The sequence below is a fragment of the Ambystoma mexicanum genome, chromosome 4p, assembly GCF_040938575.1.
Source record: "Ambystoma mexicanum isolate Mex_15411 chromosome 4p, UKY_AmexF1_1, whole genome shotgun sequence".
Taxonomy (NCBI): domain Eukaryota; kingdom Metazoa; phylum Chordata; class Amphibia; order Caudata; family Ambystomatidae; genus Ambystoma; species Ambystoma mexicanum.
The window spans coordinates 1141767343-1141781107 of record NC_090927.1 but is presented as its reverse complement, the minus strand read 5'-3'; the positions used below and the strand labels follow the sequence as shown (position 1 = coordinate 1141781107).

Genomic DNA, 13765 nt, shown 5'->3' with positions numbered 1-13765 from the left:
ATCTTCACTTTGGTCCCACTGTCTGCTTCAACTTTTCCCGCAGGTGAAGTCCCCTGCCCCGGCGGAGGAACTCAGAGGTGCTGACGAGGCTCAAGGGAACCCCCTTCGAGCCTATCTATCAGGCATCTTTCAAGTTCCTCTCATGGAAAACAGCTTTCCTTGTGGCCATCAACTCTGCCAGGAGTGGGTGAGATCAAGGCCCTATCCTGCAAACAGCCATATCTGACTTTCCTCGAATCAAGGGTGGTGCTGCAATCGCACCCCTCCTTCATGCCGTAACCTATTCAGTAACACTGGGGGCCTCCAATGGCAGCCATTTTTGGGGTACGGTGGACTGGCATTTTGTGATTTGGAGATCAGAGGAGACAAATGCAAGAAATAGCCATATTGCATGAAGGAGAGGGCGCATGGAAGTGGTTGGGGCTTTTGCAGGGGTCACAGTCTTAGGCTAGGTGACCAGTCAATTTTACCTTTTAATACATGTTCTCCTTGCACTGTTCTCTCCGTCTGAGGTTGCCTGCATTTCCTGTATCCAGTGTGATATCCAATCTCTGGAAATCATTTACCCAAATTAGAACAGCCAGCCCAGGTTTCGTGAATGATTTAGTATATATATGTTCTGATAATTTTCTCTTAGGCATCCATCCCTGCATGTTGGGCGACGGACCGGTCTGTGGTGTTTTCGAATTCCGTTTTTTTTCAAGGCTTCGTGGCAGCCCAAAGTGTCCATTCTCTGGTTATCCAGGCATGTGTTTTCTTGTAAACCCAGGTCCATGTACCAGTATTACCCAACTTTGGTTTTTACTTTGTTTGTAACATGTTAAACTGTGTGTTATGACAACTTGTTTAGTTCCTAAATCTTAGTTGATTCACATGAGCAAAAGGGGCTACCAAGGGACCCGCCCTATCCCCCCATTGTATGGAGCCAAGGGTCTTCTACTCTTAACTACTTTCATTCTCAAGAAGTGCTTTTACCTATAGGAATGGCACAGTTCCCTTAGCTGACTAGAAATGGTTGTAGTTATCCGTAGCTGCCAGTTTTCAGGGGACTTGATAGCAGTCATTTCAGGGAAACCGGTTTTGACAAAGGTTATTAGTTACTACAGAAATGCAGAGACTGAAGCAGTAACCAGTCAATATGAGGCCTGTGTCTCGCTTGTTCCACAGAGTCAGCGTGACATGCTGTTTGCAACTCACATTGTGCAATACTATATAAAACTATGTAGAGGGAGCTAGAAAGGTAGAACGGTGAGTGGTTGTTGTGGCAGCCCATCTGATTCTTGTTTCTTCCACAGTGGAGAAGGTGAAGAGCCAGTGGGACAGCACTCAGCATGGCGTGGAGGTGCGGCAGCAGCAGCTAAATGAGATGCTCACAGACTGCATCCTGTGGAATGAACAGAAGCAAGCCGTGGAGATGCTCATTGGACAGTACGAGAAGAAAGTGCGCAGCCTCCCACAGGTTTCAAGGGAGACGCTTATTAACCAGCTGGCAGAGAACAAAGTAAGACCTTGTTTCTACTCTCTTCCTGCTCACAGGGCTTACAGCAGGGAGCACGTACGCACCTTAGAAAATGGCAGTGTCAGTCTATAGACTGATCTTAGGTTTGATTTAGAATCTGGGGGCAGGGAACAGAAAAAGTGAGATGAACAGTTGTACTTTGGCTACTGACTTGCAATTCAGTGCATTTTGAACTATGAATTTTACTGAAATACATGCAAGATCAAATTAGATGTTATCGAATTTTGGAAAATGATGGAGAAGCCTCTTCTGTCCAGACAAATGAGTAGGTTTACTTCCAGAGTGTGACCAAATGATCCTGTGGATTCACATGTAGATTGTGTTTAACAGACTACGTGGTTTTGTTGACTCTATGTGCATGATTTAATGTCTTGGCTAGATGCCCACGGTGTAAAGGCTTTTGCCCGGGAATCTACCTATATGCTGTATACTGCATTGCTAATTTCACTTTTTTATTCTCTTTACAAATGCCACCATGCGCACTGTGCGGTGCTGCAGCATGTTGTGATAGGGCTACCTAGTGAATTATAGATGGAAATGCCCACACTATATGTGTGGTAGGATTCAACTTCTTGTTGTCCCTCTCATGCACCCCATCTCCTTTGTGTCCCAATTGAATCACTCCTTTCATATCTTTTTTTAGCTAATGGAGTTGTAGCCCTGCCCAGTTTTTCAGCTGTCTACTTCGATAAAGGGACTTTCTTTAATGATTTTAAGCACACAGGTCTGGGGCAGAGGTGTTTCTGTTGTGTTCCCCTCTCCCGCAGGGCGTTCTCTGTAAACCGTTTCTTACCACAAAGTACTATGATAAAGTATTGCAGATCTTGATGTCTAATTCGGCAGGCGTGATCTGCATCGCATGAAGTTCTTCTACGTTGAGGCTACCTGTTCGCAGATCATGGATTACTCTTTTTAGAACCCGATCCTGAACATGGGAGAGATCTTAAATGAACGGATCCCCTTTGAATCCATGCTTTAGCATGCCAAAATCATGGAGCGGTAAGTACTCGGGGGCTGGATTTCTTCTTTACACCAGGCACAGTGCACAGTTCAATGGTCTTTGTGGGGGGTAGGTGGCTGTGGTACCACTCATTAAAAGCACTTCTCTAACCCTGTGTTTAGGTGATTCGCTAACTTCCCATCTATAGGTAGATTTCTTGGATGCACTCCAAACCTTCTGTCCTGTTAGTGCCCACATACCAAGAGGTGACATTTAATCATGAAGGCGTCTGTTTTTGATATGGCAGCAAGTACTTTGTTGAAGACTATACCAGCCGCAGTGAAGACTCCAAATGTCAACCCTCTGTGAAGAAGTCCCCTGCCTCACTGGAGACTGTCGGGAAGTTTCCAAAGGAATCTGCAATTTTGACCAACTCACACCGACTCTTATTGAATTGCTCTGGTTTCTGGTGCAAGCAGGTTGCACTTTAAAATTCTGATGCATCATCTCCAAGGCTATCACCCTGAAGTCCTCAAGCTACCTCACTGAGAATCTGGGCGTCAATCGAGGTCTACGATCCATAAAAAGCTAGGACATGTGCAGACTTTTGAACTCCGCTGGTGAAGAATGGAAAGAATCAGGGCTGTCACAAGATGTGGTGCGGCCCGGGGCAACATTTGGTGAGGCCACCTACGTTTTTTTGCACTTTGCCAGCGACGGCACCGCCACAAACAGGAGACTTGAGAAATCTCCCCTTGAGTTTTGTAGGCTGACACCCTAAAACACGCAATTTCCCAATATATGATATGATATGGCATTTATAACGCGCCTATACACAAGTGTTTCAAGGTGCGACGAGGCAAGGGAGGGGGAACAGAGGGAAGACGGAGACAACAAGCTTACTAGGCCAGGTCATATTGAGATCGCGCAAGTGAAGGGGGGGGACGGGAGACGGGCAGTGCAGTACATAGGATAACAGTAATAATAAACAATAAATATGCAGTGCAGCCATCTCGTGGCAAGTGCAAGGTTAAGTGCAGACATGCTGGTAGGGGGCTGTAGGGATACAGAAACAGCCACCGAGTACAGGGTTGCCAGGGGGCGCAGTGCAAGTGTGCAACCGGTGGGGAGGGGTCCTGGGCCTGAGAACAGAGGGTAGCCAGGGGACCAGTCCAATTTCAGTTTCGGCCAGGAGCTCAGCAGGGAAGAAGAGGAGAGAAAGCAGAAGCAAAGAGGAAGGTCTTGGGGTGCTTCCAGAACCAGAGATGGTTCTCCTCAAGTTTCAGAGAGGCAGGGAGGCTGTTTCAGAGGGAGGCCGCAGCCGAAAAAAGAGATCTACCACCGACTCATTGCTTGGAGAAGCGACTGACCCTGGGGGAGTTGGAGGCAGATGAGCGAAGAGCTCGAGATGGAAGATATTTACCAAGAGAGAGTTGAAGGTATTGAGGCCCCAGGCCCCAGAAGGCCTTGAGGACAATGCAGAGGGTTTTTAACTTAATCGTCGCAGCCACTGGGAGCTAGTGCAGAGATTTCAGTCCTGGAGAGATGCTATCCCTGGGCTTGAGGCCAAGGACAAGTCTTGCAGTCCTGTTTTGGATGAAATAGACCAAATAATGAGGACACACCCTGTCAGGGATTGGGACCAAGAGATGAATTGCAAGGATAACAAACTTTATATAAAAAAAAGTTAGCAAGCAAAGAACTCTGCTGCCTGAGAGCTCTCTGAAAAACAATACACAGGCAGCACATTATAAGGGTAAAAATCGTCAGCAAGTACGACTTCAAATAGGGTACTAATTCAGGGTGCAGATTGGAGGGGCCATGTGGCACAGTTTGTTCCATAGGGGATGCCAGGCTGAGATTGGCCACTGATTCACAGTCAGTCTGGTGGCACGCGGGTCAGCTGGGCTCATCTCCGTGGTGAAGGTCAGGACAAGTATGAAACATTCCTAACTGTCTAAGCTAATGCAACATGAACTGATAATATGAGAATAATGGCAACCATGAAATACTTGCATGAATGGGGGCACACTGGAGAAACATGGGTTAATATATTGACATTCCGACCTCTGCCCTTCTTTGATACTGGGGCCCTGCATCTGATCTAGTATTTTATGTTTCCCCATATCTCATGACACTGATGGACATGTTTTGACTTGTAGGGAATATAGTGTTATACAGGATTAAGTCTATCGTGGGTGTTCTGGTATGAAGAGGTCAGATGGTATCAGCATGAAAGAGTGGAGGGTTGGGGATTGGTGGTACATTGCCTGGCGGGGTGGGGGTTGAAAGAGGGATGGGCAGTTTTGTGGAGATGGATGGGCACTTTGTTCAGTCTTGCTTCTATCCCACGCTCTGCGGAGAGCCTAATCTGGGGAAGTGATGCTAAGCAATTGCAACAATAAATGGCTGAACTTCTGTGAGAACAAGACTCGCGCAGAGCTGGTGGGGAATGGAGGTGGCGGTGGCTTTGGCTCTCTATGCGAGGCGCTGGGGATGGGGAGAGCTGGGTTTTGCAGAGGGATGATTTTTGGGTCTAGTAAAAGATGGCGTCTGCTCTAACACAAAATGGCATCTATCGACAGGGCTGGTGGTTATTTTGCATGGTAAATCTCCGTTCTATCATAAAACAATGTGCTGTGGGGTTGGGGTCTCTCCCCCTTGGCTTACATGTGATCTTATTCACTGCTGGAATAATGAGGGGGGTGGGATGGTACCACCTTCCCCCAACTGTTTGTGTGGAGGAACCCAAATATGGTTTAATAGCACAACTGTAAATGAACTACAGCAAAGTTAGATTTATCTACTGAAGAAAGGTTTATGCCAGACTAACTTTTGCATCATATGCATAAATATATATAGGATGGCATGACTGCATGTGACGCCAGCATTAAGGAGCACCCTCTCCCTGTGTGTGCATTACAACGCACATCAGATAGATGTACAATGAAGGTTGGTGGATTTCTGAACTGAAGATGCTTAATTGTTTGCGCCAACTATGCGGGTTCGACAGAGCACAGTGAGGGAACCCAAACCAAACAAGAGTTGCCTGAAGGGTTTCTCCCAAGAAAATGTTTGAAACATTGGGTTAAAATTATACATTTTACAGCACTTTCTTTTCAATATTGGGTAGAAATCCTTACAGTTAGCAATTGGTTTTGTATGGAAGCACATGGAAAAACCCAATAGTTGCAAGTCACCAACCTTGCACAGGAGGCTTTGCTAGTACATTCCATGCCACATTTGCACACAACATATGCTAGCATAAACATATATTCATGCTGGTTGTCGCCCATGTATGTCCATGCAGGCTGCACCAATATATGCCATTACTATGTACGGACTCCCAGCCAGTAAAAATCCATGCCACAGAAATTATGTCCAGGCTGACTGTGCACCATAATTGTTATTGCTGGCTAGATTGGGCTAAATTCAATATGGGCCAGTTTAGCCAAGTAATATGTTTGCTTTATCCTTGATGCATAGTCTTGTGCATCAAGGGTAAAGCAAAACAAGCATTGGCAATGCTAACAGTTTGGGTTTGGGCTGTTGTGTAGGTGTGGGAAAGGCACTGCTGTATTGCTATTAACTGGCCGTTGACGGTAGCAAGTGCAAAATGTTGAGTACCTGGGCATCTAATAGCAGTGCCTGGCAAATGCCTAATACATATGCACACGCCAAAACTGTTGGCTTTGCCAATATTTGTTTAACAGGACTTCAGCCATGCGATTTAAATTCACCCTGCGTGTCTTTCACTGAAGGCAGACCTAGTCAAGACATTTTTATTACACCAGCACTGCGTTTACAACTCCAATTAAGTCATTAAATCTCAGAAGACTCTTGAGAAACACTTGCAGGCATTTTGAGGGCAACGTTTGACGGCACGGCTTGATTAAAGCAAGCTCAAAGAGTTACAATGAGTAGGTGTTTTGGGTGGGGAGGACAGGAACTAGGTGAGAATTGCCATAGGGATTAGCATGGCCATGAGAATTCAATAGGGGGGGGGGGAATAACTAAATAACATCTACAAGCGTTGTGTCCCTTCTCATATGCCATTTCTCCCTAGCTCTGCTCAATGCTGTCATTTGGACGGATCTTCCCAGATCTGGGATCTGTCAAAAAAAATTACTCACCGGATCTTAGATCCAGCTCCACAATCCTGGGAAATCTATATGCACTATACTTTTATTTCAGAATGCTGTGGTGTGTTAGTGCTTCAAACGATGTTCGGCAGGGATTTGAACCGTGGTTGCTAGGTTCCAAAGTGAAACACTTCCCCACAAGTCTACTTGAGGGTTTGAGCAGGAACCCTGTGAAATCCTTTGTCAATGCTGCAGTGTACTGGAAATAATTGGTGTGCATTTTTTAGGTTTGAAAGGGGTGCAGATTTTGAACTTTGCTGACGATAAATCCTCTGAGGGGAAGAGGCAAATGTTCATGGGCGTGACTAAAATACCTTCCCTAGACCCACCTAATCCTTCTTCGATGGACCCAGCCCCTTTCACTGTGGTAGGAGGGATGCCCCAGTAAAACAAGTCTATTTCCACCACAGGCTGTTAGCTATAGCAATGGTTTTGGCTTATTGGTGGCACACCTAATAACCCAATCAAAAAGAATGCCATGCAGTGGCACAAAAGCATTGAGCAGATCGGGCTCTAACCCCCTCCCAAAATGTTCGTCTTTGTTGACTCAACTTGGCTGCATGGGCAGCGCCAGTCGCTGGCTACGGAGGGCTCAAGCCCTCCCAGGCCTCTTTCAATCTGTCGCCAGCCTGGAGCACTCGTTAAGGACCGAAAGCAGCATCAAACATGCAGAGCACAAAAGCCTATTCATGCAACATCAACACTCACTATGAAATAGCCAAAGTCTTAACTTCGGCTTTCAGGTGGCCCACCTCCAAAAAGTAGCATAGCATTATGAAAGTAAACAGCCTCTGAATTGGGGTGAAATGTACAATTAGTGGCCAATGGTAAGGTGAAATAACTATTCAGCTTCCTAGTTGGGCTAAGGGAATTGTGAGGGAAGTGGGAGCCTTACAGATAAGATAAATAGGCCAAGGCACCTGTGGAGTGTGTAAATCACTAATGAAGTCAAAATAATGCAGCAAGGTGGTTAAATGCTGCAGATTCTCAGTAGGTTTTGTGTCATAAGATTGCCAACATGGGGCAGCTGCTTGAGGGCCCATTTGAACTGCAAAAGCTGAAAGACCCAGGCGCCATCCCTCAGTGGGGAGACAGACAGCACACTGGGTTTATTGCGCCCACATTGGCCCCACTCATTATTCGATTTCAAAACTGTCGTCCAGCCCCTGCCGGCTTGACCTACAGAGCTGTGGCCAGAAGGAAAAGAAAAGACGTTAAACGGTGCCTGGGCTTCTCTGTTAACAAATGCCCTGCAATTACTAACTTAAAACATTTCACTATTAGCACCTGCATTAATATGCATACATTTTTAGGTAGTTGAAATTGTGATGTGGGGTTGGCACTTGCATGCCAGGGGGGTGATTAGAAGGGAAGTAGTGACATGAGACATCTCATTCTCGCAGCAGTCCTAAAGTGTGATGCTTCAGAAATGATGGAGAGAGTTATCTGCTTGTAACATTGAAACTTCACCAGAATAGTCTCATTCACTTAACTTACAACACTTAACTTACATCCATGCACCCTTCAAAAGCACCCGCGCAGCCACGGGGGGGCCGGATAGCCCTCCCTTCACTCTTGCACGTAGACATGCTTCCTGACAGGAGAGAACTCTTCTCGTATGTCGGCATGTTCACGCTGAGCAACGTGAACACACTGACTGACAGTAGAGGAGCATGTCTATGTTGTCAGCTGAATAACGGGAGGCAGCAGAGCTCACTTCTGAGCCCTACTGTCTCCCATTATTTCGCTGCTGGTTGTGGAGCCAATCGGCTTTGCAACAAACCACAAAATCATTGCAGGGGCAGGGAGCAGATGGCGCAGTCCCCCGTGTGAATAAAGGACACTTGTGAACTGTGCTGACCTCTACTCAGGAGAGGGTGCAGCGAGGCCCCCCTAAGTGCGAGACCCCAGGCAGTTTGTTCCTCCTGCTCCACCCTCGTGGTGGCCCTTGAAAGAACATGAAGATGGGCCTTCTCTGTCTATGCTTTCAGGCTCTGGAACCTTCTGTGTGTCAACATCACACGTGCCACCTCCTCTACATTTCAGGAAGGAGCCCAAAGCCCTCCTCTTAAAGGAAGGGCTTGTTCTTATCGTGTAGGTCCACAACCCGTCCACTCTCCACCAAACGTGAGACTGGGCCACCTGCTCCTCTGTAGATGCCTTGCTGTCAAATTTTTCACCCACCATTGGTAGCACACCACTCCTTTGTATTTACCCCTCTGCGATCTGCTTCTCGCGCTGTGTTCGCCCCCCATGACTTGCAAAGTGCTCAAGTGCTTCCCGAAGCTCCATCCGCACTCAATAAATATCCTAATAATAAAAACCACATAGAAACTTATCGGCCCTCTGGTACTTCCGGCCTGTACTCCACATTTCAGGTTTTACGTCTGTCTTCCCCTCTAATATCCCAACCACTCTGTTCTTCTTAAGAGGCCACGCACAACAAAGCCTCCAAAAACGGGGTTGCTATACAAGACAACGTGTATTAAATTAAATCACATGATGAGCAGTATTCGGGCCAATTAGGTGGCTGGAACAGGAGGCGAGAATTCACTTAACCTGTGGGACCGGAGAATTGCACTCTGGTCCTTGCGGTCCTCCCATTTGGCCACTGCCATAGTCATGAAAAAAGGACTTAGTCCCTTTTCCATGTGGCGGTGGCCATCTTTTTTTGACTGCGGATCTCCCGATGAAAACTGGTGAAAGCCATTGATACCCCAGACGAACCCTGGGGTGCGAATGGCTTCCATGCCCTGCCAGGAGGGCGTACATGTCCTTTAACGGTCCAAAGCTCGTGCTGAGTCCCTCGCTTCGCTCCGGAAGGCCTAGCAGTGCATGAAAGCCATATTAGAACCAAATTATTACTATTGCCAGTCCGTTGTTTTGCAATGGCTTCTGCGCTGCACTCCATTGAAATTAGTGCTGTACATATAGGCAATACCTGGAATTGGCATGCACTCTAGCTCGTTGTGGATGTTTACCACTCCTGGATATATAGTTTGGAGTACATATTTTAAGGTGGTCCTCAATTTCTTTGCTGCCGTTACTTTTACATGGCATTTGCTGAGCGTGTTAACTGGCATGATCTCCCAGTGTAGTTGTCTATCCCTCTCCAGTTTCTGCACTGCTGTGGTTGGGACACAGTCTGACAATACGTTTTTATTACATTTACACATGTTTAGTTGTCATGCGTTTCACTATAGCCACACAACAGTGACAATGCGATACTGCCAGGTATCATTCCAATCTTTCCTTGGATTCCACCTTCATCATCATCAGCAGCAGCAGCAACAGCTTGACCCCCTCGTTATTACCGGACATGGTAATGAGCAGTGTGTGGAAGGCCATTACCTCCACGTCTGCCCTTCCTCGTCCCAGTACTTACTTCATGAGGCCCCTGCCTCCGACACAGGACCTTATTCTATTTCTTTAAATCCCTATAACTCCTCCCCCACATCCACGTCATCAGTTTAATTTTTCCTGCTTGCGGCAGGTTGGACTTTTTCTTCCCAGTGCGTGACACTGGGGAACACTGATTGCTGGCCCCCTGGGGGGGGCTGTGTGGCGGGGCCTTTGGCTCCCTCGGGAGGGCGCTGCTCCTGGTCCCCTGCGGGGCTTGGGGTCCCAGTTGAGCGGGATTGCCTCGCTCGTTTCTTTGCTGGGCTCCAGACCGCAGCGTAGGCATTATGTCCCGGGTACTGCTGGGCCCGGGGGAAGGTAAGGAGAGGGGAGGGGGCTCTGTGCTTGCTGTCTTTCCCCTCTCCTAGTATGGCCATCTTGGCGTCCCATTCAAGCCGGCTCCTTGGTGTGCCTTACGGAGGCAGGTGCCTCGCCCGGTTCTGTTTTGCAAGTTTGTAGGCCGGCGTGAGGACATGCGGTGTTGCGTAGGGGATTGTTTTGTTTGGTTTTTCCCTCTTGGTTGGTGCCTTCTGGAGGGGTACACATTGGCTCGACAGGTAGAGAATGGGGTGCCAGCTACATGATGCAGCGCTCAAGCCACCTCTAAGTCCTGTGCTGTGTATACAGGTGGTGAGTTAGTGGTGTGTTTGTGTCTGTGCTAGCCATGGACGCTGGCACCTTGTCCTGTCGTCTTCCTCTGAACTTCGGGATGGACGAAGGAGATGAATTTGTTTTCACTTGTCTGGCATGGAATTATGGAAACTGCTAATGCATCATGGAAGTAACGGCCATGCAAGGGGTTCCCAGTCTCTCTTCTTTTAGGGCCTACGTCCCCCGGTGCCGACGTGTTGCTTTCACGCCTCTCAGAAATGTGGAAATATGGCAGATTGTGGCACATGTCTGTACTTAAAGGGGTTCTCGGAGCCCCTGGTGCCGGTGGAGCGGGCTGTTCCTTCTGTGAGTTTTCCGGTATAGGCATACCCCAGGTATGGGGTTGCCTTTGGTGTCTGCTAGCTGGGATGGCTTGCATTGCCCTGCTTGGTGACAGTACTCTGCCCGTTGACGTCAGCCTGGTGGCTCCTCTGTCGGCTGAGGGGCCATGGTCTGCTTGACTACTGGGCTGTCCTGTATCTTCCTTTTGATGGGTCCGATCTTTTTGTCGGCTGACAAGCATGCTGTTATATTGCGGCGCAGGCCTGCTTCAACGTCCTGTGATTTTCCTTTGGTGCAAATGCAGTGACTGGCGGTTTTCCCTGGCTCCTTGTCTCTATCTTCTCGGAGGTGTATGGGACCGGTGGGGTTCGACTTCCTGGGTACAGGGCTCCTTCCAGAGGGGGTTATCAGTTGCCGTTCCTGTCTCCTCCTGTCCAGGTTTGCATGGTTAGGACTTTGGTACCCGGCTCACAGACCAAGTAGTTGGCCATGGGTTCCGTTCTCTCCGAATTGTTGTTCTGGGTTACGTCTTGCCCGTCCCTCTTCCTGTTCGAGGTAAAGTTTTCTACATGCGGGTGTTCCCGGCAGTGCTTTAAGTGGGGTAAGAAATTGCGGGGGGGCCCTCGTTTGGGGGCGTGGCTTCCATTGTGGGCGTGGCCTAAAACGTGCACAAATCATTGTAAGGTGCGCAAACAAATATATAAATGTATGTGAGGATTTATATATTTGTATGCGTACTACTATGGTTTGTGTACCTTTCAAGCCTTATCAACATACCAATGTTACGTATTTCTATGTTTATAAAAAGGTGGCTTGAAAAGTGCACAAACCATAGTAATTTACGCACACTTGTGTGCTTAACTTACTATGGTTTGTGCACTTTTCAAGCCACCTTTTATAAGCATAGAGATTTATAACATATTTCTGTTTATAAAAGACGGCTTGAAACGTAAACAATTCAAGGCATCTTTTATAAAGCGTTGATGATGGACAAAACTCGAGGTAGCTTTGTCCATCGACAAAGCTTTATAAAAGATGCCTTGAATTGTGCACGTTTCAAGTGGTCTTTTATAAACATAGAAATATTTCTATAAACGATGGCTTGAAACGTATACAATTCAAGGCATCTTTTATAAAGCTTTGCCGATGGAGAAAGGTGCCTCGGGCTCTGTGATCTCTGCTCAGAGCAGACAGATCACTGTCCCCGAGGCGCCTTTCACCCTCTGCAAACCCGCGGGCTCCGTGATCTAATCTGCATTTTAGATCATGGAGCCCGCAGGTTCGCTGAGGGTCAGTGACCTGGCGAGGGCAAACAAAGGAACTGTAACTTCCCTGATGACCCCTCAAATGAGGGGTCATCAGGGAAGTTACAGTGACTGACAGAAGTGCCAGCCAGCCTCAGCGACGCTGTGCCTGGCTGGCACTTCTGTCAGCTCGCCTGAAATTAAACTGGCGGGCGCATCTCCCGTCGCAACCGCGGTGGGATAATGCATCCCGCCAATGTTGTGTGGGATGGGGGGCCCCGGCAGGGCCCCGGCTCAGTCCCACTTTTTGGAGACTGCCGGGGCCCGACCCCGGCAGGCCCCGGCCCACTTTAAGCACTGGTTCCTGGTCCCTATGCCTTTTAGGATGTGTCACCTGCTTATGTGTCTCGAGGCCCTGCACTGCTTCGTCCGGAAGGAACGCTTCAACATGGCGGCTTTGCAGAACGTACTCTGGATGTTGTGCAGGGGTGATTGGATGAGATCACAGCGTTTTCGGTTCCAAGTGCTCCCTTCCGGGGTGCGATCGGCTCCCGGAGTGTTCTCCATGCTTGTGACTCCCCTGGTGGTGCATTTGCATCTGCAGGAAGTGCAGATTTTTTTCCCTACCAGGAAGATTGGTTGGTCGAGGAGTCCTGTCGGCAGGCCGTCCTGCCTCATCTCCCTTTAGTCTGCCAGGCATTGCGGGACTGGGGTTTGATAGTGAACTGGCGGAAGTCTGTGCTGGAGCCTTCTCAGGACCTAGTTTTCGATGGGGCACTGGTTTGCCCCAGGATGGAGAGGGTGTTTCTGTCTCTTGAGGGTCCGTCGCTTGCTGGCTGTTCGGGCACGTGGCGTTTTGCGTGTTTTCTAGTTCCTTAGGCCCATCTTCAGTTACGTCCCCTGGTGTTTTATCCTCTCCCACTACCTGCCGACGTCTCAGCTTTCGAAGCTTTGATTTCAGTGTCACCAGCACTGCGGGTCTCCCTGCTATGGTTGCTGGGGGTTCAGAATCTACAGGCTGAGGTGCCCATGGTCCTTCCTCCTGTGGCCTCTTACTACCGACGCCAGCGGAATGGGTTGGGTGTTCTACATTGGGTGTCCTCTCAGCTCAAGGGTTGTGAGATCTGGGGAGAGCTGTCGATCATCCAATTGGTGAGAGGTGTGTGCCATTCTCCGAACTTTGGTGTACTTCGAGGGGTTGCTGGACGGTCTGGCGGTTTTTGTCCAAACGGACAATACAAAGGCCTTGGCATATATCAACCCCCAAAGGGGTTCCGGCTGCTCCTTGAATGCTCTGGTAGGCACCTGGGGGGAATCGCATCTGGAGTCTCTGGTGGCCTCACATATCAGGGGGGTGGACAATGTTCGAGCAGATCTTCAGACGCCGGTTTCACTCCTCTGCGGAACTGGTCCTTTCGGCCCAGGTCTTTGCGGAGATCTGTGTTAGATTTGGGACCCCTGTTCTGGACCTGTTTGCATCCCCGGCCTCAGCAAATGTTCCCATCTTCGGCTCTCGGTTTCAGGCCGAGGGGGGTTTTGGGGGGTGGATGCCCTCTTTACAGTGGCCTTGGGGTTTTCCTTTATGCCT

The 13765-nt window shown here is 48.6% G+C and overlaps 1 protein-coding gene across 5 annotated transcripts in view; it reads left to right on the top strand.

Moving 5' to 3' along the window:
- Window positions 1–13765, top strand: part of UTRN (utrophin) — a 2010688-nt gene that overhangs the window by 997129 nt on the left and 999794 nt on the right. For all 5 annotated transcript variants that reach the window (XM_069606729.1, XM_069606726.1, XM_069606725.1 and 2 more), the window contains one exon: window positions 1296–1501. In XM_069606729.1, the coding sequence (XP_069462830.1) occupies window positions 1296–1501 (206 nt within the window). The remainder of the gene's footprint in view (window positions 1–1295; window positions 1502–13765) is intronic.